At 44.7% G+C, this 26,033-nt stretch overlaps 1 protein-coding gene and 1 long non-coding RNA gene across 3 annotated transcripts; both read left to right on the top strand.

Moving 5' to 3' along the window:
- Positions 1–5,966: 5,966 nt before the first annotated feature.
- PSMB2 (proteasome 20S subunit beta 2) lies at positions 5,967–17,147 on the top strand. Of its 2 annotated transcripts, XM_063356073.1 has the most exons (7): positions 6,002–6,140; positions 7,077–7,202; positions 8,625–8,747; positions 9,303–9,373; positions 14,267–14,429; positions 15,942–15,991; positions 16,916–17,147. In XM_063356073.1, exons 3-7 carry the CDS (start codon positions 8,636–8,638, stop codon positions 17,021–17,023), a joined length of 504 nt encoding a protein of 167 aa, XP_063212143.1. In that variant the 5' UTR covers positions 6,002–6,140; positions 7,077–7,202; positions 8,625–8,635; the 3' UTR covers positions 17,024–17,147. The 2 variants fall into 2 exon arrangements, with proteins under 2 accessions (XP_063212140.1, XP_063212143.1); XM_063356070.1 differs by lacking the exon at positions 7,077–7,202 and having other exon boundaries at positions 5,967–6,140.
- Positions 17,148–19,751: 2,604 nt separating this feature from the next.
- On the top strand, positions 19,752–23,032 carry LOC134525249 (uncharacterized). Its single transcript, XR_010073736.1, has 3 exons — positions 19,752–19,932; positions 21,924–22,152; positions 23,012–23,032. It is a non-coding gene; the product is annotated as an uncharacterized LOC134525249 (long non-coding RNA).
- Positions 23,033–26,033: the final 3,001 nt, after the last annotated feature.

The following is a 26,033-nucleotide window of genomic DNA, read 5'->3' as shown; positions in this document are numbered from 1 at the left end:
GGGCCCCAGCTGGTCTCTGAAAGGTTCTCACCTGCAAGATCAATCCTGCCAGAGACACAGAGAAGCGCTAATCAGCTCTATTGACGGGGCAGGCGGCAGGTTACAATCCATTTTCACCTGCACACTCCAATGGGTGCCCCGTTCTTGCCATCACAGGTGGAGGGTAAACACTCTGCAGCGGACCCGGGAGCAGGGACGCAGAGCACCCCCTCACCCCCGCCGGCAGTGGGGCTGCTGTGGGATGCCCACGGGACTGACGCTGCCAGGCATTGGCATTTCCCAACAAGTTTGGCAAGAGTAAGGACTCTTAGGAAGGAGTTTTGCAAGGAGGACACACTCCCTCCACGCTGACCTCAGCTCGCAGGAGAGATGAGCAAAACAAACACGTGAAAGAAGAACTCTGCAACTTTTGCTAGCTAAAACTTCAGCAAGTGCTGTCCTCCCTGGGGACCCAGAGCCATCTTGAAGGGAGGACAGAGACAGAAGCAGGCTGGCACCGGGGTCTTCCCACCAGCCTGGGAACAGAAGGAACAATGCAAGGCTTGTCCCTGCCCAGCCCCGAGGAGAATCTGTTTCAATATACCATGTTTAGGCCCACAGAAAGTCAGCTTGAGGAGCTCTGTGGAGCCCAGACGGAGAGATTAAGAGCAAAGCTCCACGTAAGCCTTGCAGAGTTCATGCCGGGGTTGTGTGATCCAAATGGCACGCGCCAGCAGCTGGAGTGGAGCTCAGTGAATCAAGACATTACTATTCCTAGCCAGTCTGCTAACCTGCCCTGTGATCTCCGCCAAATCACTGCTCCTCTCTGCGCCTTCATTTCCTGCACCTGAAATAGCAGGAACACGGGGATCCTTTTTTTCTCTGGAAAGCAGGGAGCTCCTAGCAGGAAACCTTGTCTAGGCGTGACAATAACTGGAACATCATTCTTACTGATACCATATTGAGACTGATGATAGCAAAGGGCAAAAGCCAGAGCAAACGCTAGTCAAAAAATCTCTAGAATGAAAAATACCTCCCATACTGCAGTCATGCCTCATACCCCAGCCCCACGCCTGCTGGGCTGCCTCACGAGCCGGGGACGGAGCAGAAAGCCCAGCCCCGATGCTTCAGGCCAGCCCTGCCCAGCTTTGGTTCGGCACAGGGCAGCGGCAATGCAGCCAGGAGGGCCCAGCATCACTCTTCTGGAAGGGGAACGGGAACTTGGAATCACCAGATGGGAGACAGAGGTAGAACCTGCAGAGTTTTCCCCTTCCTCTGCCACATTTAGGGCACTGTGTGCCCTCTGAAGAACGTTCTGCTCTTATAAAAGGTGGAAGAGCTAGGGATGCCAGTTGTTGGGCAATTAGCCAGCAGCCTCGGCGTCCAGCAGGGTGCTTGCTCCTGGCCGAGTGACCACAAACGTGTCACAACTTCCCTGCGCGGCAGATCCTCTGCCTAGAGCGGCGCTGTACCTGTGCCGCGTGTGAATTCGCACAGTCCCCGTGCCCCCAGGTGCATGCAGACCTGGGACGGACCCTGCGGGAGCCCCGGTAAAGTGCATTGCTGTTTACAAATGTCACAAGAGCGGCGAGTCTGCGAAGGATTAACACAGGAACCGCGCACCGTCGGAGAGCAATAGCACTCAGGGTACCGGGCAGCTGAGGTCTGGCTGGTCAGGTAAAAACTGTGCAAAAGTAGGGAAAACAACTGCAATATCTCACAGACAATGTGTGAAGGGGTAAAAAATAACAGGGAAGAAGAAGAAGAAATGCTGAAAGGTTTGCAAAGCCAGCTTATGTCTTCACGGACACTCGTTTTCCAACTGGTGATGTAATGACTTGTCTGCATTCCCTGCTCAGCTCTGGGCTCTCTGCTGGAGCCGTCAGCACCTCGTGAAGAGACTGCGATGTTTTCCTCTGTAAATATAATCTTAAATGAGGAAGAGCTGGTCATCCTGCGTCACTGGAGATGAGCAATTCCTGCCTGGGCCAGATCCACGGCTGGTGCCAGCCCCAGCAGCTCCAGTGGCTGTAACGGGGCTCGGTGGGTGTATCCTCAGCACAGAGCTGTCTCGGGGCTGCACTGAGGACTCTTTTTACTAACTTTTATTGTTTTATAGGTTTCCCCACATGATTAACTGCTCGTCTGCCTCTGTGTAGAAAACATGACAGCTATTCATCCTGGAAGCTTTTCTATCTACTTCTCAGCCCTCCCGTTTTTCCCTCTCTCAACCAGTCTGTCCTTGCCAAGTTTCCTGGATCTTTACACCGATGTGTTGGTGTAGAGCAGCCCAGGGAGTTATGGCAAATTACGCAATAAACTCAAGCTGCTTCCTCCTGTGTGGGTGATCTCTTTTTTCCCCCTTTTTTTTTTTTTTTTCCAATTTCAGGGCTCCTTACCTGAAGGGTCAGCCTTCCTGTTTTAGAAGATACCACATTTCCAGCTAAAGTATATTTTACGCGCTGTAATGGGAGGAGGGGAGGGCGAGCTCCCCTCTGTCACAGCTTCTCCCTCACTGTGCTCCCATTGCTGCTTTGTATGGGGATCCTTCAGCTCCACAGCTTATCTGGACCTACCGAGAAAAGACACCTTGAGGACCACAGAGTTGTTGGATATCCCCGTATATTGGGTGCAGGATCTCAGTATCAGGTATCTCAGTACATACGAGAGTTTTACGTCGGCTGCTTTGCACCCCTGCGCTATTCACAGCTTCTGGTCTTGGAATAACCCCCCCCCACGGCTGCGTAGCACACGCAAGGGTAAATACACATAACCACAATATTTATCTTGAAAATAAAATAGGCAAAGGCACATTCAATTTTAAGACATACCGCAGCCTTTAATGGAAAATATCCCCCGATTCCTGCCAGGCAGAGATGTCCTGCTGTCCTTCTTATCCCCACGCAATAATGTCACAAGTGCCTTCACCCCAGGAAGAGGGGTAGGTGCGTACTGGATGCACGCGTGCTTCCTAAACAGGGAAATTCAATCTGTCAAGAAAATTCAATAACAACCTTAACATTTAATTGTACCCTAGGGCCCAATAAAAATCAACGAGGATGGTAGTTGTTGATTTTTCGTTAACCTTCTCTTAAAAAGGTCTCAAAAAATAACTGCTAAGCTAGACTGCCTGGCTGTATGTACATGTGCAAGACGGATGGAGTTCTATAGGGAAAAATGTGTTTTAAAACTTCAGATTGGATCCACACAGAAAATACTTAAGCACTGGCACAGAGCTTGGCCATTGTTAGGTAAACGAAAACATCCTGTTTTGATTTATGCACGTAGCACTCAATTTAACAAGTGTAGCTACAGGCAATTGGAAAACAGTCAAAATGGTGAATTTGCTGCTTGCGCTCATTTATACTGTTTCCTGAAGACAATTTGCTGTTGCTTTTTGGCATGTTTAGTATTTTTTAAACCACACAAAGGTTATGCCCAGTTCTCATAATTACACAGTGACTTTCTTGGTATAGGTGCAGTTGGGCGCTTGCCATGTGCTGTAGCATCCAGAGTTTTATTTCCCGGGGCTGCCTCCTTTACAGCAACTGCCCGGGGCGGGGGGGTTAATGCTTCGGTGGCCCCTTTCATTAGCGTGGGGCTCGGTCTTTGTGGAGCTGCACTTAGCGAGCGCGTGAGATGGGGCTCAGGCAGGGGCAGAGGCTAATCAATAAACCAAGTGCCAGTTGGAGTTACTCTGCTCGTCACGATGGCGCCTGCAGTTAGACAGTGTCCAAGCCATTAGAGTATTTGTTTTGTTTCTCTTGTTATTAATTATCTACATTACAGCCACACCTGGAAGCTTCTGGGTGCTGCACAGCCACGTAAGACAAGCCATTTTTTGCCCTGAGAAATTTAAGTAGATTGAGAGTGGGGGGGAAGGAAGGGAACAGCAGAGAACAGCATGTGCTGATGGGCGGCTGTCAGAACCCACGTCCAGCCGGGTGATGAATACCACCCAAGCTCTCTACCTGAGCTCAGGGAGGAGCTCTGAAGCCACCAATTGATAGAAAAATCCGCAGGCACATCAGCAGGTCAGCAGTTTTCCTTGGTGGCTGGCATGGATAAAAAATCCCCCTTTATTGGCTGAATAGGTGCGTTAAGCTAGGCCTTGCCCCTTCGACGGTGCGGGGTTCTGCTTGGGGTGGTGTTCAGGGCGGCAGGAGGGACTCCGGACCGGCCGGGCTGAGTGTGCACTCGCCGTCACCGGCTGCGGACCGGCAGGCTGTCGCCGCGGGGAGCTCGGGGCTCGGCTCCGCACGCAGCTGGCACTGCTGGCTAGTCCTGACACAGAAAGATGGGCAGCAAATAAATCACTCCATCGCTCCTGGAAGGATTTCACTGTCTCTTCACAGTTCAGTTCCCTTTGACTACATAGATCAGAGGCTGCTATGCGTCATGTATTTCCAAAAGAATTTGTGCCTAAGGAAAAGCTGCTGTGCGAGCTGGGTTTAGTGTTTTCTTTCCTCTCGGAGCTCCACAGGCCCCGGCATCAAGCCGCCCCCCATTCGCTCTAGCCGAGACCGCCAAACCAGTTTGGTTTTACTCCGGAGTGTGGGGTACATGTGATTATCACCACCCCATTGTCCGCGCTGAGACTCTGCCTTGGGGATGTGCTCTTCAGTAGCAAACACTGTGTGTTTTTGCTGGGAATGGCGCCAAAGATCCAGAATTCACAGGATTTTTGTTCCGTATCAAAACCTCAGGCCTTTTGCCTGACAGGAAACCCAGCTTTGACGGACACCTCCATGAACCAGAAGTGTCGGAGCCCCACTGTCCCCAGAGCGTGTGACTGGAGCGCTGTGTCCAGTGCTGGGCTCCCCGGGTCAAGGACAGGGAACTGCTGGAAAGGGGACAGCAAAGGGCTGCCAAGGTGATGAGGGGACTGGAACACCTCTCTTATAAATAAAGGCTGAGGGATTTGAGTCTCTTCAGTCTGGAAAAAAGACGTCTGAGGGGTGACCTTATCAACGCTTATAAATACTTAAAGGGTGGGTGTCAGGACAATGGGGCGAGGCTCTTTTCAGTGGTGCCCGGGGACAGGACAAGAGGCAATGGGCACAAACTGGAACATAGGAAGTTCCACCTAAACATGAGGAGGAACTTCTTTACCCTGAGGGTGGCAGAGCACTGGAACAGGCTGCCCAGAGAGGTGGTGGAGTCTCCATCTCTGGAGACATTCAAAACCCACCTGGACGTGTTCCTGTGTAACCTGCTCTAGGTGACCCTGCTCTGGCAGGGGGGTTGGACTAGATGATCTCCAGAGGTCCCTTCCAACCCTATGATTCTATGATTCTATGATTCTATGATCTTATCAACACTTCTAAATACTGAAAGGGGGGGTGTCAGGAGGACGGGGCCAGGCTCTTCTCAGTGGTGCCCGGGGACAGGACAAGGGGTAACGGGCACAAACTGGACCATGGGAAGTTCCACCTCAACACGAGGAGGAACTTCTTTGCTGTGAGGGTGGCAGAGCCCTGGCACAGGCTGCCCAGAGAGGTGGGGGAGTCTCCGTCTCTGGAGACATCCCAACCCCGCCTGGAGGCGTTCCTGTGCCACCTGCTCTGGGTGACCCTGCTCTGGCAGGGGGTTGGACGGGATGATCTCCAGAGGGCCCTTCCAGCCCCTGCCAGTCTGGGATTCTGTGACTGCGCCGGCCTAAGGCAGAGCGCTGCGCGAGCACATCGGCCGCTCACCCGCAGGACGGGCCGATCCCCGCGGGACGGGGCTCCGTGAGGAGCGGGCGGGAAGCCCACAGCCCACCCAGCGCCTCACGCCATCCCCAGGCCCTTCCCGGGGCCGCCCCCCGGCTCGCTGGGGCCAGTGCCGTAAGCGGCGAAGGGACGGGGAATACAAAACGGGGGGAGCAGCGCCCGCCCGGCCGCCGCCATCGCCCCAGGCTGCCGCGCGCTGCCGCCGCCGCCCCACGTGACCGCGGCCCCGGCGGCTCTCGCGATCGCTGACGTCATCGCTGCGCGCCGGCGCCTGCGCGCGCGCGAGCGGGCGGGGCGGCGGCGGCGCTTCGCTGTGTCACGGCGCGGCCTGAGGGGACGGCGGCGCGCGGGCGGCCATGGAGTACCTGATCGGCATCCAGGGCCCCGACTACGTCCTGGTGGCCGCCGACACGGTGGCGGCCTCCAGCATCGTCCAGATGAAGCACGGTGAGAGGCGAGGCCCGCGCGGAGCGAGAGGCCCTGTGAGCTCTGCCCTCCCGCGGGGCAGGCCCGGCGGGGAGCCCCGGCCGGCCCTGGGCGGGCAGGGTGCCCCCGGGCTCCGGTCATGAGGAAGCGACAAGGGGTGAGCTCCCTGTGTGCGGTCAGGCAGCTCTGAGCCTCTGGCGTTGGCTGCGGCTGAGGAAGCGCTGCTGGAATGGGCAGGTGTGGGTGAAGGTGGAGGCTGCTGAGTGTTTGGGTTTTATTCATGGATCTACTGGATGGAGAATGGCCCTGAGGAGGAGGACTTGGGGGTGTTGGTGGATGAGAAGCTCAATTTGAGCCGGCAAAGCCACTCGTACCTTGGGTTGCATCCCCAGCAGGGTGGGGGGGGTGGATTCTGTTCCTCTGCTCTGGTCTGGGGAGACCCCCCTGCAGTGCTGCCTCCGGCTCTGGGGCTACCAACAGCAGAAGGACACGGAGCTGATGGAGCAGGGCTAGAGGACGCCACGGAGATGCTGGGAGGGCTGGAGCCCCTCTGCTGTGAGGACAGGCTGAGAGAGTTGGGGGTGTTCAGCCTGGAGAAGAGAAGGCTCCGGGGAGACCTTCGACCTTGCAGTCCCTAAAGGGGCTCCAGGAAAGCTGGGGAGGACTTTTTACAAGGGCATGTAGAGATAGGATGAGAGGTAATGGCTTCAAATAGGAAGAGGGGAGACTTAGATGAGATATCGGGAAGAAATTCTTTTCTGTGAGGGCGGTGAGCCCCTGGCCCAGGTTGCCCAGAGAAGCTGTGGCTGCCCCATCCCTGGAGGGGTTCAAGGCCAGGTTGGACGGGGCTTGGAGCAACCTGGGCTGGTGGGAGGTGTCCCTGCCCAGGGCAGGGGGGTGGAACGAGTTGATCTTTAAGGTCCCTTCCAACCCAAACCATTCTGTGATTTATTGTAGGAACTGCGGGCCGATCTCTGTCACTCAGAGTGAGCCTAGGTCTCAAAGGGCTGGTTGATCAAGTTTCCAAGCCTGAGCCCGTATGACTGCACTGTGTTGGGTTGTCATGTTAACTTACCTGTTCAGGTAAGCCTTGACTTGTTAACCCAAACCTTGCTCTGTACCGCAGGATAGTTGTGTTAAAAACTGCACAGGGATAACAGGGAGTGAGGTTAAATGCTTGGTTGTGTCTAATTCACTGATAAATGTAATTAATGGAAAAAAGGGAATACTGAAACGAAAAGCATCAGTGAAATTCATAACACAAGCCATGTAAGGCAAACTGTACTACGTTTTGGATTTCTTTATTTGGTAAAACATCTGGGGGGGAAACAAATTTCAGGTATTTGTTTAGAGTATTGGCATTTACTAATACTTGCTTTAGTTTGTAAGTCAATTGCAAGGGCTGATCAGTGTCCGTGGCCTTTCCTGAGCTTTCAAGACACGCAGCTTCTGGGGAGCTCTTAGGTACTTTAATAACTCTTGAAATCATATTAAGGGATTGTGACACTTCATACCTGTCTTGAAGCAGAGATTATTCAGCAGCATTTAGTAAACTGAAAACAAAGTTCTGAGGTGGAGATTTAGTGTTCTGTAAACCTACCTTCAGTATAGAGAAGTGGCTTTCCTTTCACACCAACAGCTACTTGAGTTTTTCTGTCTCCAATATCGAAGTGCCAGCCTGCTCTGATTAGGTGAGAGTGCAGCGTTAGACTGTGCACAGAATTGTCTGCAGTGTTATCATGACAACTTGAATTCCCTGAAATACACAGAGGCAAGTTTTTAAAACTGCAATTATGAGTAAAAGTATAGCTTATTGTTAATTAATTTCCATGTATATCAGTGGGCTGTTTTATAATTTATAATCAATACTTAAAGGTTCAATTTTTTTACAAAAAATAATGACAAGCAAAAACCTGTTTCTGAAAGTCTCGCTTGTCTAGATTACTAATTTTTGAGACAGTCCTGGATATCAGGAAGAGGAGCATCACTTGGCATGGAATTTGTTTCTGGATTTCCTAAGATTGCTTTTGTTCAATGCGTTGATGTTTCAGCTTATACTAAAGGATTTGCTTCTGATGTCATATATTTAGATAAAGTAGAATGGTCACTGAGTAAAATTCTTATTCCTGAACCAAGGAAGCACCAGGCATAATGTTGAAGTTTGTCAGAACACAATATTCTGTGTGAAGTTTTAGTCTGTTTCTGTATCGGAAAGATCATGTATTTCTGAAATGCCTCCCTTCCTGAAGGGAGCACTTCGTGCATTTTGGCTTTGTTTCTCCTGGTGATGTGTTTAACAAGTCTTGTGTATTGTGCCACCAACTGTGAGACACTGAATGTTAGGGTTTGCTCAGGAAGACTTTCTTGGTAGTGCTCCAGGTCATAATGTAGTTATGCAAGTCTCTTAGGTGTTGCTTATGAAAGATCATGATGTGTTATGACATTGGCAAAATAATTTATTCTTTCTCATGACCATGGCTCTTAATGTTATTTTTCTTTGCCTAGACCATGATAAAATGTTTAAGATGAGTGAAAAGATCTTACTCCTGTGTGTTGGGGAGGCTGGAGACACTGTACAGTTTGCAGAATACATCCAGAAAAATGTTCAGCTCTACAAAATGAGAAATGGTGAGTGAAGAAGAACAGGTACTCACTGACGGTTTGGAAGCAGAGTTAATAAGTGTAGTTAACAGTTGAATGTTGGTGGAAAGTTCTCAAAGCTTCTCTATCTTTAAGGATATCTGCATTTTTAGGTTCAGGCAAAGGTAATAGTTAAGGAGGGATGAAGAAATGAGATTGGATTATATAGTATAAACCTAGAGGTTTCTCCAAAGCCCAGCTACCCTATTTGTAATATAAATGACATAACAGATTTGTTGGTACAATATTTCTTTTAATATGTCCATTGCAGGGCAACTGTTATCACTTTTCCTGATGCACTGGACTGAAAAATGCAGGCCACGTGTCCATAGTATTGTAATTTTTTGAAGCTATGTATTTTAGTGGTCTGTACAGGTATGAGGGCCCATTTTATGCTTGTAGCTTTTAGAATAAACTGGAATTAGATGAATGACACTTTGTCATTGAGAATATATCGTTATTTCAAAATAGGAATGGGAAGTCAGGAAGTGAAAAGAGAATATAGATTTGCACTGTTATCAAATACACATATTTCTTCTCCAGGTTATGAATTGTCTCCTACTGCAGCTGCAAACTTTACGCGGCGAAACCTAGCTGACTATCTTCGGAGTCGAGTGAGTAACAGCTGAAAGATTTTGGCAAAGGCTTACAGGGAAAAATTTCCATTTTTAAGTAATGGAGTCTGATGAAAAAGGTGTGGTGGCTTATGTCTTTAGTGATGAATTCACTTTGCTGAAAGGATATTTTATTAAAAAATAACTTGATTTGCTTATTTAAAAAACTTATCACATCACTTATCAATAACTGATACAACTATAGGCTTAAAATTCCAGCCTTGGGCCCAATAAACATTTTGTCACAAGCACTGCAGACAGCTAAGTGAATTAAGCCTCTTTAACATTGAGATAAGGTTGTCAGTTTTCATGCAAATGCACTGAATCCGTTTAATCTTCTTGGAAAATGATTTAATAGAGCAAAGCTGTTTGATGTACTTAGCAAAACAAGTCCCTTTTGTAAACAGCAACATGAGGCTTTCAGTAAATATCAAATCCAAGTTGGAGCTGTATTTTCAAGTTACTAAACTGCAATTACTGATTTTTCTCATGGTAATCTTTTCAAAGTATGAAAAGATGTCATGAAGGGACAAACGGACTTTTAAAGATCCAAGGTTGGGAAACATTTCATTAGCATTCTTCTCAACACGCTATTTGAAAAAAAATTAAATAGGATGTTGAGAATGAAGTTGAACAACTCTGTCAGGAATAGGGCATGGGGTAAATTAACAGCATACTGCCGAGGGCTGAAATGATGTTTTACAAAAGCAAATAAAGGCCAGTATTAACATTAGAGCTGTGTTGTTGAGAATTATACACGTGTGGAGTGAGGTCCAGAGTCGTCTTCAAGAACTTACCCACAGAAACAGCCTAAGATCACTCTTTTCATTTCTGATATGGATGACAGCTGAAGGTAGCAAGTTTTCAAGGTACTGAAGTTAGAACGAGTCACTAGAGCTCAGTGCAGTGTCTTGTCTCAGTCTCATACATGAAATGCTACTCTTGTGGTTTAAATGACTTCAGCCAAACACATGGATTAAGCATGGTTGGTAGATGATGGTTGGCAGTGATGCTGCTTGCTTTAGCTTTTGCTCAGATGTGATTTGGAAGGTGTGTGTGTGTTTTGTGGAACTCTGTGCGGTTTTTGAGTTGATGTGGAGGAGCAGTGCTGCTTTGTGCCTGGCCCAGATGACTGTCAGCTGCCTGAGGCTGGTGGCTTCTCTCAAGGGCATCTGACCTGCACAGATGGTGTAGGTGAGGCTGACACTGAAATGTCCTGCCCACCAAAGCAGAAGCAGCCATTTCTTACATACAATTTAAAGTACCACTAACAGGAGTGATTTGAGAGGCTTTTTGGTGAACTTGGCCAGCAGGATGTGGCATTGATGTGGCACTGTCATCTTTCTCTGTGCCACGTCCCCTGAGGCCTGATCCTCCCCGTGTCTCCCCTCCTTCCTGAGCCCACGCCTGTCTTCCAGCTCACCTGCTCCAGATGGGCAGCACAGTGGGGAGGACACTGGCAAAAGCAGATGTGTTTATTTACCGGAGACAAAATGTTGTGCTGTTGCAGATGGCAGTGCCCTGGAGCAAGCGGCGCACTCTGACACTACTGTCACACTACAATGATCTCTATACTGGAGGGAGAACTCTTTTTCTTTGAACATAGCACTTAATGATTTGTTTGTGGGATTTGGAACTTGACGATACAAACCTCGCCATCAGAATTTTTTTCCTGTGAATTTTGTTACATTTTCCTCGTAATTTGTGGGATACCAGAAGGGTTAACACTAGCTCTCTGTATCTATTTAAATTGCATTTAGGATTCCTGGAGGCTACTACTTTAATTATGTGGATGATAAAAAATGAAAAGGTAAAACATGCCACCACCTCCTGTTAGGAGCAGGGAAATAGTTTAGAAGTAAATAGTTTGGTGGGGTAATGGTAGTTTGTTGCTGTATTGCCATTTACTATGTGAAGCCATTTCTGTTATGGAGCATTAGAAGATACGTAAAGGGGAGCAACAAACACTGAAACAGTAGTTTTTCAGACATTATACTGTTTTTGAGTCCCAGCCCAACATAGAGCTTGTTCTGCATTGTTAATCGCCATTGGATTCCTCCCTATGTTATCTAGTTCGATTTCATTTATGAACCTTGTGGCTTGTGTAGGCCAAGTTCCCGATGTCTTGGGGATTGCCCTTGTAAGGCAGCACCTTGAAGTTCTTTTGGTAGAACGTATCAAGTGTATACACTGGGCTTGTAACTTAAGGCCGTTTCATAACTGTGCTCTCTTCTTTTACTGAATAGTTAACATGTGTTTTTTCATGACATTTCTCTTTTTAAAACATGGGTTTTATACTCCAGCATAGGATCTGAGAAGAATCTTCCTTGATTTCCATTTCTATGTTGCAACTGAGGCAAACCTAGAAACTGCGTTTGGGGCCAAGGGGCTTTCACATAGTTGAGCAGGGCAGTAGTTCCTCTTCCACTGTTACCCACTGCAGCACCTTCACCTGCTGAATCAAGGGCTGAGTTGAATACGTTTAACATACTATTGAGGTTGCCTGGTGGTGGGGATCAGGAAGAATACCCACCCTGCCCCTCCAAACCCGATGAAGTTCAGTTTCTTGTTGTGATGCTATGTTTAATTATAGGTGACAGGGTCTGGCCTGAGTCCAAAGGAAGACTGTCAGTTCCTCTCCCCTTGTCCACGCTTGGCAGGATGCTTCCTCACGCCCACCTTTCCCCCCTTGCTGTGACTGTGGCTTCCGCCAGATGTCACACCGCTGCTTGTCACCGCCCGGCCTCCCACTGCTGAGCTTGTTGGTTTGGTGTATTTATCACAACTGTTCTCTTCAGCTGTAAATTTTGAAGAATTTCACACATCTCTTAATTGCTGTGGTTATTTTAAATCAAACAGCATAAAGTGCAAAGCTACTTGGGATAAGAAATAGTGCCTCTAATAGCAAGGTTAAGTTTTGGGGAAAAAAAAAAAAAGATAATCTATCCTGGAGTGTTAGTCGTCCACTCATTTGGTAGCCCTTTAATTGCACCAAGCTACTGAAGAGTTTAGAACTGTTGGCATGGATTTGGTTACAAAAGCCAAGGCTGCTGTTGGAATGCACAGAAGGAATGCCAGTCCCAGCATGGAGGTGTTAGTCCCACTAAGGCAGCACTAAGAGGTGCTGTCTGCAAATTTCATTTGTAATCACTGACTAGTAAATAGGTGATGTATATTTTCTGATGTTTAGATCCTACCTCTCTTGAATAATCGCAAGGCCTGGGGGACACACTTTTTTACGTTTGAGTTTTAAGAAGATGTCTAATACACCATTAGCAGGAGAACTTACAGCTGAAACACAGCTTACAGATTTGTTTCAGTCTGTATAACACCATTTATTTATGGTTGACTATCTCGCATATGCCAATGTTGGTAATTCAAAGTCACACAATAATTTGAGTGATCTTGTGTCATGGCTCTTAAATATCAACTTGTGTGATGTTTCAGAATAAATAAATGATGAAATACAGACTAATTAAACGAATACAGCTGCTTGGTAACTTGGTTCCAAATATTTTTGAATGCTTTGAAGATTAAATCACACAATTTAGTGTTTGATATATAACTGTAACCTGATTTCTTCTTTCTACCTGTTCGGTGGAAGTGAAAATATAGTATCCTGTAATATTTTTTTGAGTGCAAATTCACTGTGCTTATTATCAAAATGAAGTTTTTCCTGTGGTAATGTGTTTGCTTGTTCCAATCTATTGTTAGTTGCATCATCGGGTTTTTTCCCATTTTTTTTGCTTTGTTGATCTAGACTTTCCAACATTTTAAGAGGTACCTTCTTCGTATGATTAATAAGAAACATTATATAAATGTGGAAATACTGGAAGGATATAAAAGCAGTCTTAAAAAAATATATAAAATTACCAAATTTTCTTCTCAGCCTATATTTAAAAATAATACAGTGCATGCCTGTTTCATGGTCTTATGAAGTACACATCTTGGAAGAAGATGTATAGGGACATCTGCTTTATTCGTGATGGTGGAACACACTAAGCCTAAACCACGAAGGAAACGGCAAAGGAATTGCTAAACTTGCAAGTACAGCACAATAAAAAGGCATGGTTATGTTAATGCAGTTGCATTGTATTTCTGGATAAGATGTTGATGTTTCTCAGTCTTATTGGATAGGTTCCTGCTGAAGTCATAAACAAGAATCAGAGGAGACAGCAGCTAAAGCAGACTAAAGTTCTAGTTTAAGAAAACTGTTTCCAACCAAAGACAAAAGCCGCAGATGTTGCAGTGTCTTAATTTTGGATAGAAATAAATGGATTCCTTAGATGATCTTCATTCACTTGGTCAAGTTAGCCTAATATTAAAGATTAAACTTGGTATGTGCAATAAAAATCAAACTATCAATTAACAAGACAGCGTAACACCGTATATAACTGTTTGCAGTGTATGTAAACTTTCATATGCTAAAATGGTCTATGGTTAGCAGTAGCGTGACTGAGAAAAGAGCATGGTAAATTAACAAAGAGGTCCTTACAAACTGCAAAATGTTCACAGTGTGCTTGCATCTTGAAGTAAAGATCCACAATATGGTGAGATGAAAGAATCTGGTGTGAAAACATAATTAAAGTTTTCTGAAGTTTGAATGTGCCACGAGAGCTTTTTTTTAAAAAAAACAAGCCCAAACAGTAATTCTCAGGAGAATCGGAGTTTTATGGCTTTATTTGCTTTTGCGTTCCATGTGATGAAGAGACCTAATCTTTTTTAGCTTGAGATGCATAATCTCTTGCAGACAGTACTGATGTTGTTGCTAGTAGCGTTTATGGCAAAGAATTGTGAAACCAAGTATGTTGCTGTTCTGTAGGTGGCACGGGGAATTGAGATTCGAAGATTCGGGTGTGGCTGTTTCAGTGAAAACATCCTTTTTCTCTGCAGACCCCTTACCACGTGAACCTGCTCCTGGCTGGCTATGATGACCACGAAGGTCCTGCCCTTTATTACATGGATTACCTTGCGGCTCTGGCTAAAGCTCCCTTTGCAGCACACGGATACGGTGCATTCCTCACCCTCAGCATCCTTGACCGCTATTACAAACCAAGTAAGTGAAGTCTATGGAGAAGAAAATTCGCCTGTTGCTGATTAATAAATTAAAGGCTTAAACTGAGAGATTGACATTTGCTGACTCAGATGGACTAGTGCAATTGCTGCGATGCTACAGATTTGAATGTGACTTTTTGTTAGAATAAGTGTAGCTTTAAAGATTGCCTTCTGTTTTTGCTGAAACGGTAATGTGAAACTAGTCAATTCCTTAAAGTGTTTTCCTGTTTGAAGCATAACAGACCATAAGTGAAGGAAGTTTCAATTTATTCCAAAACATGACTAGACTTTCCTGGACCATTAGCTGCTAGTAGTCTGTTTTTAATAAATAACACTTTGATAACTTTATCTTCTACTTGCTTGCCTGTTGGCTATGACATGTACGTTTTCCCAGAGTATCAATCCTTAGAGGGCAGTTCCAGATCCCATTGCTCCATATCTTAGATTGGCATTGTGGGTGATATATTAAAAACATACAAGTGAAAAGATATTCCTAGCAAGATTATCTTCAGTACTCCGAAGTGGTAGTGATGAAGATTGGTTGGTTTGGTTTACAGTTTTATGCATGTGGTAGCTCTTGAGCATAATTCTTGTGCACGTCTCTACCTGTCTAAAGTTTTAATTTTAGAATCATAAACGAGTTCTTGCACTGCCAAGGAGTAAACATGGCCCCATCCCCACTTTACAGATGAGGAAATGTACAAAGCTTGGAATATTGTTAGTCTGACATCGTTGGCTTTAGCTACAAAACTGCTTTATTGCTGTGCGCAAAGCTGAGTTTAATCTCATAGCAGAGATGTTAGCTTAGTAATCCTTTTGTCTGTCTCCTGCAAGAAATGTAGCTATAAACGCACAATTTTATTCTAGTGGGACTTCTGCCTGAACAGGGGATGCAGGTCTGGAACAAACTCTGGAAACAAGTTTTGTGAGATCCGAGATGCTTAGTCTTCTAGTCATGTCCCTTGAAAATGATACTGCTCTGTTTTCATCATTCCTTGTGAAAAGAGGAAGAATAGTGAGCTACAATACGTTGTCACGGCTTGCCATCTCAATGGAGTGCTGGATTTTATCCTAATGTGTGAGAATAGCAGGGGCATCACACACGTGCCTTTCCCATTATTAAAACTAATACCCAGCAGGGAACGTAGCACTAAAACCAATCCCCGCCTACTGTCACTGACTTGCAGCCGGCTGTGGACAGATGGAGCTGATTTAAAACTGTAATAAACTCGAGGAGAGAGAGACGGCTGGACTTCTCCAAAGCCCAGTCCCTGGCCATGGGAGGCAGAATTCCGTCATGCTTCCCATTCAGTGTAACAAATCGATTCTCAATGGCTTGTTGCAGCGTGAGCGCTTCGGTGCAGGACGTCCTCAGTACATCTGGAAAGTGTTTTCTGTGAGCTGGGAAGGAGAGGTTTTGGTGCTCAGCTGAAAAGTTGTTTAAATTTAATAAAGTTTCTGTTGAGAGGGATGGCCTCTAATTCAATCAATCTGTGGATGTTTTCTCTTTCAGGTATCACACGTGAGGAAGCTGTGGAGCTCCTAAAAAAATGTCTAGAGGAGGTGAGTTGCCAAACTTAGGCCCTTATGATCTTGAGAAAGGAATGTTTGTTTGCATTCATTTACTGATATTTTCCTGTTCCTCTTGTCGCATTTTTTTGCTGCCTTTGCCAGAAGGGGTAATAAATGCGCATTGACCAGATGTGAAATAGCTACTGAGGAAAAGGATTTGTGGGCACTTGCGTTGTCTTAGCATGGTTCATGTCCTCCAGAACGTAAACTTGAAGCTTAATTGCTTTGCTTTACTTTTGCTTCTTCCATGCTTAGCATAATATTGATACAGACAGTCTTTGACTCTTTCCTTTGATATTTCCTCTGAACAGAATGCAAGCATCCTTCTGCTACTTGTATTGCACTTTATACTAGTATATACTTCTAAGCGTACTTCTCTTCCAGCTTGTGAATTGGTATCTGAGGTAAAAATTTGACCTTAAAGTTGATGATCAATTTTAGCGTAAACATAACCTTTCAGACCCCAAGGCTTTTATTATAGGAGAATATTCTTTATCCTTGTCTCTAAGAGGTTGAATTGAATGTAACTGGGAAGAAACATCTGGAGGAATATCAGGAAGAAGTGCTCTAAAGAGGTTCTGTTTGAAGTATCTTTTCAATACAAACATTTGTGCCCTAAGTTGTAGCCCACTCTAGAATTCTTCCTGCTTAAATGTCTTCCTTGTTAACAGGCTTGTGTATTTTGCATGTCTAGCCTGGGCTTGTCTAACATGGCTAGTTTTAAAACAGAGAACAAACTCATACTAATTGATTCCTGAGCAGTGAAAAAACCACTCTAGTTCCTGATATTTCAGGTCACTAGAACCAGAATGGAAATTTTAATGTGCAACAGCATATCCCTTAAATTATGCTCTTCTCTTTTGTCTAAGCTTTGAATGAATCTCATCTCTTGTCTTTTTGTCTTTTGTTGAACAGCTTCAGAAACGCTTCATCCTAAATCTGACTTCTTTCAATGCCCGGTTCATTGACAAAGATGGCATCCATGAAGTGGATAATATCCCCCTTGCAAAAGCGATGTCCTAACCCCTGAGGTCTTTCTTCAGCAGTCTTCTTTTTTGTTCACTTTTGGTTTTTTCTATTCATTTGAAGCACACAAGTCATGTACTGCACTGGGAGATCGAATAAAGATTGACGTTTATATAGCCAGTTTTATCTTTTTATTCCACTGATCCTTCCTGAGAGTATTTAAGCAAATCATTCCACAGTGAAGGTGGAACGTGATTTACCGTTAATGGGTGCACATTCAGGTTACTTATCTTTCTTTCCTCTTCCGAGATTTTTACTTCCCCCATAAGTTTTCTTGTGTGGGGGGAAAACTGGTACTGTATTTTCTAGCTGATAATGCGCTGTCATCCACTCTCATAATTAAAGCTCAACAAAAACCAGGAAAGCGTTTTGTGCTAAACATACAGCACCTACTTTATTTTTCCAAAGATGTTACCACGGTTTGCTTTATAAAATAATAATCAAGTTTTCAAAGACCTAATTTGCTTGTGTTATGCTTTGTTTCAGTCTAATCCAATTGAAAGGTGAAAGAACAAATTTTCAAATAGAATAGATATTAAAATGCTAGTGTCATTTTTAACTCACCTGGTCATGGTTCTGTTACTGGGAAAGAATATTCTGCTAGCACAGTAGGCTCATAACTACATTAAGTGTTTTAAATACAAACCGATGTATCAATTGTGGGATTTTTCTTAATTCATGTGTCTCTATATTTAGAAGAACGTGAAGTTCAACGAGAAATAAAAGTGCAGGACTTCTCATAAGTCTTTGAATTACTCTCCACTAGCTAGAGCTTTGTTTTCCTGAGAACAATCACTGATGTCTAGGCTGTAGATGATGCTTCTGTGTAAAAACTCCATTCACAGAACAGCCTCAGATAATTATCGTGTGGCTGATACTTGCGGTCTGCCCAGAAGTGATTCCTGGGAGATTAATTGTCATTGAGACTGCTTCCCTACTTGAATTGTCCTGGAATTGGTTACCCATGTACAGTGCTCTGTTTGGGTGCTCATTTTATGTTTGAGTAAGCTTGGAAAAAGAATCTTGGCAATAGAAGGCTGGATGTGTGGAAGATTGTGTGCGGACTGTGTTACTTGCGTGGCATGGTGTAACACCTCAGCTCTCGGTTGGGAAAGGTGAGTGACAGAGTAGCTGACTGCCTTTATTTGTCAAAGCTTTTTTGGTCTTGCCATGGTAGTGCGTTTGAGAATGTTGGTCTCTTCCCCAAAAATTTGTCAGTCTTAAAGACCAAGTTGTCCCATCTTACTGAACGTGTGAGAACTGGATTAGAGACTGAGACTTAATGTCACAGAAGAAACTTGCAGCTCCAGTGCCTTAACTCACCCTGCCTCTTAAGACTGCTCTTACTTAAATCCATTTTTTAACTGAAGTCCCATCGTGCTTTGTAGTTTAATTTTTTCCAGAATGAGTTTTATTATCAGCTGGTTTTGTTGTAGCCATGGCTGCAATGGCTTTTATTTAAGGCCAATGGCATATAACTCTGAAACATTTTGCTGAAATTTACTTTTTCTTTTAAAAACCTTTTCAAACCTCTTTTACCCTGTAAGAAAGGAAGTCCCAGCCTGATTATTTTCTCTTGGCAGGTCACATTAACATGAGTAGGGTCTGAGCGTTCTAGTTCTGCGAGTGAAATCTCACCCCTTCATCTTGCATTAATGTATTTGTTTAGCTTAATATGCAGCATCTCTAATTTATTTTACCGCTGATGTTGAATGTTTTTGCAGCTTTCTTGTCTCTCTTTTCAAAGTCGTCGTTGCAGCGTGGCTGAGCTGATGTGATATTTTTGTCACTGCATATCGAAGTAGTAATGCCTGGAATATTGGAGGTATTCGTTATTCCAGAACCCAAAACTGGGGTGTGGTGCTATTAGATCATGTGAGTCTGGCAGAGAATCCGCCTGGAGTTTTTATTGGTGCCTATTTGCATGCAGGTGATTAATAAACATAAAACAATTATTCCCTTGCAAACACCCTTGCTGGATTCGGGTTGGAGTGGAACATATGTTTTGCCCGAGGGCAGGGACGGGGGCTGAATCCCCCATTGAGGGGAAGATACGAGGGGTTGCATCAGAAGCCAACGGAGCAGCAACCTCCAGGAATGAATAAATACAGACCTTTATTGCAAAGCAGAAGAACAAAAGAATCGGCCTGCAATGAGATTGGACTCCAGCCTCTAATGAAGTAGATCCTTTTGAGGGCTTTCCAAGAATTTACACTTTTTAAGGAAAGGTGTCATATGCTTGCTGTGTAACTTTGGATTGTTTTAAAGGTCTACAGTGCTGATCTTTTAAATTCAGAAACATTCAAGTTTAATTTTTGACAGTAATATATGGAATCTGTTTTAAAAATCAATGTTTTAAGTTTCTCATCTGCATTACTTAAGGAGAAGAAAACTTCATACTTGCTCCAAGTTTAGCCCTAAAGCTTTTGAAAATGATATTTTGCCCAGAATCCAGGAATCCCTTTTGGAAAGAATTCATCTTTCCATTTGAAAAGCATCTGTATTTATCACGACAGGCCTCTCTTGTGTAAGAAATCTCTGGAAGAACTGAGCACTGCAGGAAAGTACTGCTTTTAGTAATAAGTTTTTTTTGTTCTTTGTATTATAAAAAAAAAAAAAAAATGTCGTAAACCAAGGTAAGGTATTCCTAGGGCATTGTAGGCACAGTGAGCTGTGCTGTTTTGCTTTGGCTGGTAATTCTGACCATATGTTTTAGTACCAAAGCCTCAGGGCCTAAAGAGTTAACAAGGCACTTTTTCTCGTGTTAGGTTTCCTGTTTAGAGATGGTCTGGTCTCTTCCTGAGCACTGTGGAACAGATCACTGCTCCGGCTCATCTCCTCAAGGGCTCGGGGTTTGCTCCGAGATTGGTTTACACGGGAACAGATCCTCTGTGCCTTCGGCCACGGTACGTTGGGAGTGCTTTGCTGAAAGAAGGATGTGAGTGTAGGTGCAGTGCTCATGGGTCTCTTTCTTGGTGATGAAGTATACCTTTTCACGGAAGAAAATCTGCATTGTTAGACCTTCATGCCTACTAGAAACATTGGCACAGGGGGGGTCATCAGTACTCCTGCTCCCACTGGCATAATTGTGCTTAGCACAAGTTCGTAATGTGGTCGAGACAGTTCTGCCGTCCTAAAAGTGCTGGCTAGAAGTTGCCTGGAGTGATGGATTCTCCCTGTGTGGGGTGGCAAGTGACAGCCGAGCACAGAAATTAGAATGCAGTTAGAAATTGAAATGGCTGAAAGGTTAAAAACTACCTCCCTTATTGCTGTATTCAGCTTCTATGTGCAACTACAGGGGGGGAGAGCGCCCCAGGTTGATTCACCGACACGTTTCCCCAAGATTTCTCCAGTCCAACAAATCGACGACCCTGTTGAGTTAAACACACCAGGAGACGCTTCAGCCGTGGGTGGGTGAAATGCCTCGGGCAGGGCTTGCTTGTTCTGTGGGAAGCTGAGGGCTCTCCGCAGGTGAGCTTGTAGAATTAGTGAGCCACTGTAGAGACTTCCCAGCAGTAGAATAATCAAGATACAGAAATAAAGCATGTTTGGAGCAATCCTATAGAGTATTCTCAGCGCTCTTTGACTTCTGTTTGTGGTGCAGCGATGAAACAGTCACTGGCAGAAACTGCAATAAAATGGAGCTGTCACTTTTCAGGGTGAAGATGTAGGAGCAGAGGGGAGGGATCAGGCTAAACTCTCCCAAGGATGTGTCTGCCTTTGCTCTTGTCTCTAGTTCTGACAGCAGGCTCCTACAAGAAGTACTAGCCCATGCCAGGGCTGACATTATGGATTATGTTCATAGAGTTTAGGATTTGATGGATTCCATTTTCCAATCTGCAGCAGGGACAGAATATTCCTTTTGCATAAAATAGCTTGGTGTCTAAGGAGGGGAAAACCTATGACTTTGCTACCTGTGAAGCACTGTATATACCGTGTCTGTAAATTTATCCTATGCATAAAAAGTTTATCCTTCAAGCCATTTCTAGTTCTTTTCCTGTAAAGGTTTAACCTTATATAGAGTTTCCCTGTGTTGTTACCTGTCTGCCCTCAACAGTCATTAAGGACAGGAAATTTTCATTCGGGCACTGGTCAAACTAAATGGACAAGTTGTTTTAACAGATTTTTAAAAAGCAAAATGGAAATGCTGGAATTAAAGCATGCAACTCCTTTTTTCCATGTTCTTGACTGTTCGTTTGAGCCTCTGTGCGCTCCTGACTTGCTGAGGACTATGTTAAAAATAAGTTAGTTGTCTTGAAAATGTAAAGTGACAGTTTAAGCGTTTTGTTTCTGTGCTAATGTGCAATTAGGTGGTTATCCAATAAGCTTGTTCATGTCATCTAACTCAAGACAGCTGTGGAAGGAATAGAGAAAACCCGTCGCTGTTGAGGAATGGTGAGAGGGGAGAGAATATTTAAAAGGCTCTGTTTCAGAATTGCCAGTATGTTCTCTTTCCCCGTGTGATATAGTGAAGCATTAGAGGTTATCAAGATTTGTGAAAAATTAAATTCTGCTGATCAAATCTATAGGCAGGTGAAACTAAAACGTGGATAGATCTGAATGCCAGCAAATGCAGTATGAGTTTGGATCTATAAATTAACTAAGGCAACCGTACAAGGTGGGGCCACCTTGATAATCTAATAGTCTGAAATGATGACTTGACTAAGTGTGTTTTGGTTTGGGCAAAGTACATTTTGCTTAGTAGCAGCTTCCTTGATGGCATCAAATATTTCTAGCGTTTGTGCACAAACATAAAAATAGCGCATCTCCTTTGATTTACAGAAGACAGAGCAGGCTCCATCGTATTTTGTGTATTTTTAGGATTATTATTGACTGTCCTGCTATAGCAACGCCCCAATGGCTCTGGGTTTACGCGATGCTTCATCTCCTCTTGCAGATGTTGCATTTTGAAATGCAAGCCTTGCTGCCAGAGCTGTGGTTTGTGCCGCAAACCTCTGCGTCTCGCAAGCCTCTTCCCTTCAGCAGAGGGCAGTGATCTTGCGTGCACGTCGCCGCCTCCTTCCAGCGTGTCTGGCCTCTTCATCTCCGTGGGGATCGTCTGGTGGTCACAGACTCGGCCTCACGGAGAAGGGGCTAATGCCTTCTCCAGCAGTGGCAGAGAGGAGGTACCGGATTGTTTCTTCCCTTGGAAGATGCACACTTTGTTTTTCACAAGTGCTGGACAGTTGTCCCATGAAACAGATAATCATCCGTGTTTTCACAAGTGAAGGCTAAGATAGCTTGTGAGTTGCCAAAACAACTAAAGAGAAGCTGGAGTCCATCTTCTACTACTTAGTCCAAGCACTAACAAACACAGAGATAAAGTACATCTTTATTTTTTTTTTTTAAGATAGTACCATTTTCCCTTGCAAAACTGCTCTTGAAGTTTAGTATTTCGTGCTTGAAATGAAGATGCTCACAGTATTTTATAGCAGCAGTATGCTGGGGAGGAAAAGCTCCAGCACTGTGTGAACCTATTTTCAAAGAACTTTTGTGATCCCACAGGAGGAAAAAAAAAATGCTTAAGAAAAAAAATCAGGAGAAGTCTGAAATGGCTGGTTTGGAATGTGGCACATTATAACACATTCATTTGCTTCTACCCAACAAACATGTAGTGTGCTGAGGCCGTGGCTGAAAGATATCTTTATGGCCCTGGGTTTAGCAGAAAATGCACTTGTCTGTATAATTAAAATGTCTGCAGTGGGAGTATATGGGAATCAGAAACTTTAAAGTACCTAACCAGACTCTGACATCTGGGAATTGGGAAGACATTTCCTAAGCCGTCAGATCACTTTGTGGTTTTCTTTTTTGGAACGGCAGTTTCTTGAATCTTTGAAACTTCTGTTACCGGGCAAGGCCAAGTACAGGATATAAAAAGATCTCCAGGGTTTAGTTATTTCTTATTTTCTCTTATTTAGAGTGATAAGGTTCAAACCTGTTTCTCTTTTCTTTTCTTTTTTTTTAATCATCCTTAAAATTCTGTAGGTCTGAGTGGGCACCTTCAAGAAGAAAACAGTTAAAACTGGCTTCTAACTTCATTTGTCTTACAATATTCACTCGAAGGACACGAGAAACCTGTCCAAATCGTCAGACTTGGGGCTTTAGTCTGCTACATCTGATATTCCTGGGCTCGTGTATTCGTGTTTACCTTAGTGTTTATTGCCCGTGCTTTGATGAAGCATCAGGAAGGCTGGTGGTGTGAACACTGCCAGAGGTCAGCTTGCCTTCATCTCCCATGTTTACACAAGGTGGTTAAAGATTTGAGGTTAACCTCTGCTGATGTTTTTAGGAGCTGTAAAGCCATACGTTTTTGGTTTTGGTTTCCGCGTTGGCTCCAAAATTTGTGGAGAACTAAACCAAAAGGTTCTTTATGTTCAAAAGCTGTGAAAAAGCTTATTAACACATGGCGTTAATAGGAAAAATCTTTGCCCTGAACTGAACAGAGCTATTTTTCCTCGCGGCACTCGGCTGAATTACTCCATAGATTCAAAGGCACTATGACAACTTTTTTTAAGAATACTTTAAAACAGGAGTGTTCATTTATTTTTTTTTTTAATCTTTTCATCAAAATCTTCAGACTTTACCAGGTAAGACCTATAGTGTAGGTTCTCTAAACTCTCCATCTTTCTTCCAAGTGTTGTGGAAGATGCTCCATAGGATGGACAGATTCCCTACCCCTTTTGCCTTGCTCATTTTGCTGGGGACAGCTGAACGCTTCCCAGTTTGCCTGAATCCTGCCTTTTTCCCTGGAGCACGCGTGGCCATGCCAGCCGAGGCGGCGATGAGGTCCCCATCCCGTGCTGGGCTGTGGCGGCTTCTGGCTCCGGAGAACTGTGCCGAACCCCGACTTCCTCACAAAGAGCTCCTGAACGGGGCAGAGTCAGAGTTATCTGTGCTAAAAGGCTCGTCTGATGTAGCGTGGTAATTACTGCGTTCTTCTGGAGGCTCCCTATGATGACCAAATTAGCAGGAAACTCTCAAAGGTATAATATGCTCCTGACGTATGACAGGGCTGGGGGAGAGGAAATGAAATGAAAATGGGTCAGGAGTGGGAGGCCTGGGCTGCAGCAATTCCCGCTGGTGCCAGGGTCCATTTAAGAGTCAAAACAGCAGCACATTACAAGGAGGGTGTAGAAAGGCTGTTTTCATTGTCCGAACTGAGCAAACTGGCCTTTCCACCGCTCTCCCCAGCAGCCCCGGCAGCACTAACGCCCCGTGTGGTGCCTCCCTCCTTTGAATGCTCTTCTGCCGGCGTCCTTGCGATGAACCAACAGGCAGCAAAGTAGGACAGGGATTCTTAAAGAAGATAACTTTTGTCATTGGAAATAAAATAATAAACTTATAGTCTATATCTTTGAAACAGACTGTTGAAACTAATTTTGGGCTTTTTTGTAGTTACAGTGCTAGACTTGAATTATCTGGGTTTGGATCCCAGCTCTTTCCCAAAATCCCTATGTCTCCCTTTGCAAATCACTTTAACTCTCTGTGTGGCATGTGTTTCTGTAGGATGCAGGTAACTGTTTCCTTTGTAATCTTGTCTACTGAAATAGGAATGTTGGGGTAACATCTCTTTGCACAGGGCCTAATACAAAGGGGAGTTGATGTCTGATGGCACAACAAGGTCTTACTATACTGTAAACATAATCTTCCTGAAACAAATAGTGGGATATGCTGATTGTGTTGGAGCGGATTAGATGTTTCATAGGAAATGCTCCTTTTTTGAAAATATTTGCTGCATGCTGGGAAGTAAACCTGTTGGAAAAAAAAGCATCCCTGGATGCTCAAATCCACATAGGAAATACAGGTAAGTCCTCTGTTTACAATTCCACGTACTTGTCAGAAACTAAGTCAAGTCTCCAAGGTGTGATGAAGTGCTTGTGAACTCCAGAATAAAAGCAGGCAGTATTTCAGCCACCAACGTTCTGAAGCTCGAGTAAAAACCTCCACGGATCCATTTTGATCAGGTCTGTAACACAGAAAGTTTGACTGTGGAAGACCTGGAGTGGTGTATGGAAAAAATGGGATTTAAAACTTACAGTATGCACTTGAGAATAAATAAATCTAAGCTACCATTGCAGAATTAGCTGAAACTTGTGTACTCTGCAAGGAAAATAAATAGAACCACATAGAATACAGGAAACTTTGGGTGTGGACAGAGGAGGATGGTGGACTGATTATCAGTTGGCTTGGGGTTTGTTTTTTTTTTTGTTGAGTGCAGGTCATTCAGTCACACCAAGAAAATGCTGCCTCTTGGGGATTCTTTAGCCAATTTAAGGCTCTGTACAGTGGAAAAACTCGAGGGAAACCCAAGGCACTTCTGCACGGACAGAGCCATCAGCAGGTGAGAAGACTGTGGCATCCAGACACATCTCGACGTGCCGCAGAACTTCTTGACTTGGAGCAAGAGCTTGATCTTTCTCTGAACTCATTTCACACCCCAAAAAGAGCTGAGCTGTCTCCATTTAACAAATCTTCTTTGGCTACAACCTTTGCTACTGAAATGAAGCTGTCCTTATGGGAAATACTTTTGAATTTTAGGGTATAATTTTAGCCTTTTCTCTGGTGCAAAAAATCAAATGAGAAGCATCTGAAGGCGTCAGGATAAAGCCCTACGAAGGAGCCATGCAGGATAACACTGGCATCGCTTTTGCTGCCAGCCTGTCTGTCCCGGAGGTTACCGGGATGCTGCAGCTCTGCGATTATGGGGTCAAAGCTTGGGTGTATATTCCATGTCTGGAATTATTATTGCTATTTATGGTATCCTGATGAAAATGCAGTGATGCTCAGGTGGCCGCAGTGGGAATTCTTTGCAATATAAAGGAGGTCAGGCAGGAAGACCAAAATGATACCTTCTGGCTCAGCGTGTTCGGATCCCATGTAATGACTGGGCTTGGGCTGTTTCTCCCGAAGTCTGTTAGGATAATTAAGGCTACAGTCGCATGCTGCACATGACTCTGTGTTATCTGTCTGGGCTGCCAGATCAATAATCTCTGAAACGCGCTTGCAC

The sequence above is a fragment of the Chroicocephalus ridibundus genome, chromosome 19, assembly GCF_963924245.1.
Source record: "Chroicocephalus ridibundus chromosome 19, bChrRid1.1, whole genome shotgun sequence".
NCBI lineage: Eukaryota > Metazoa > Chordata > Aves > Charadriiformes > Laridae > Chroicocephalus > Chroicocephalus ridibundus.
The sequence above is the reverse complement of the archived record's forward strand: the minus strand, read 5'-3'. Positions and strand labels throughout refer to the sequence as shown.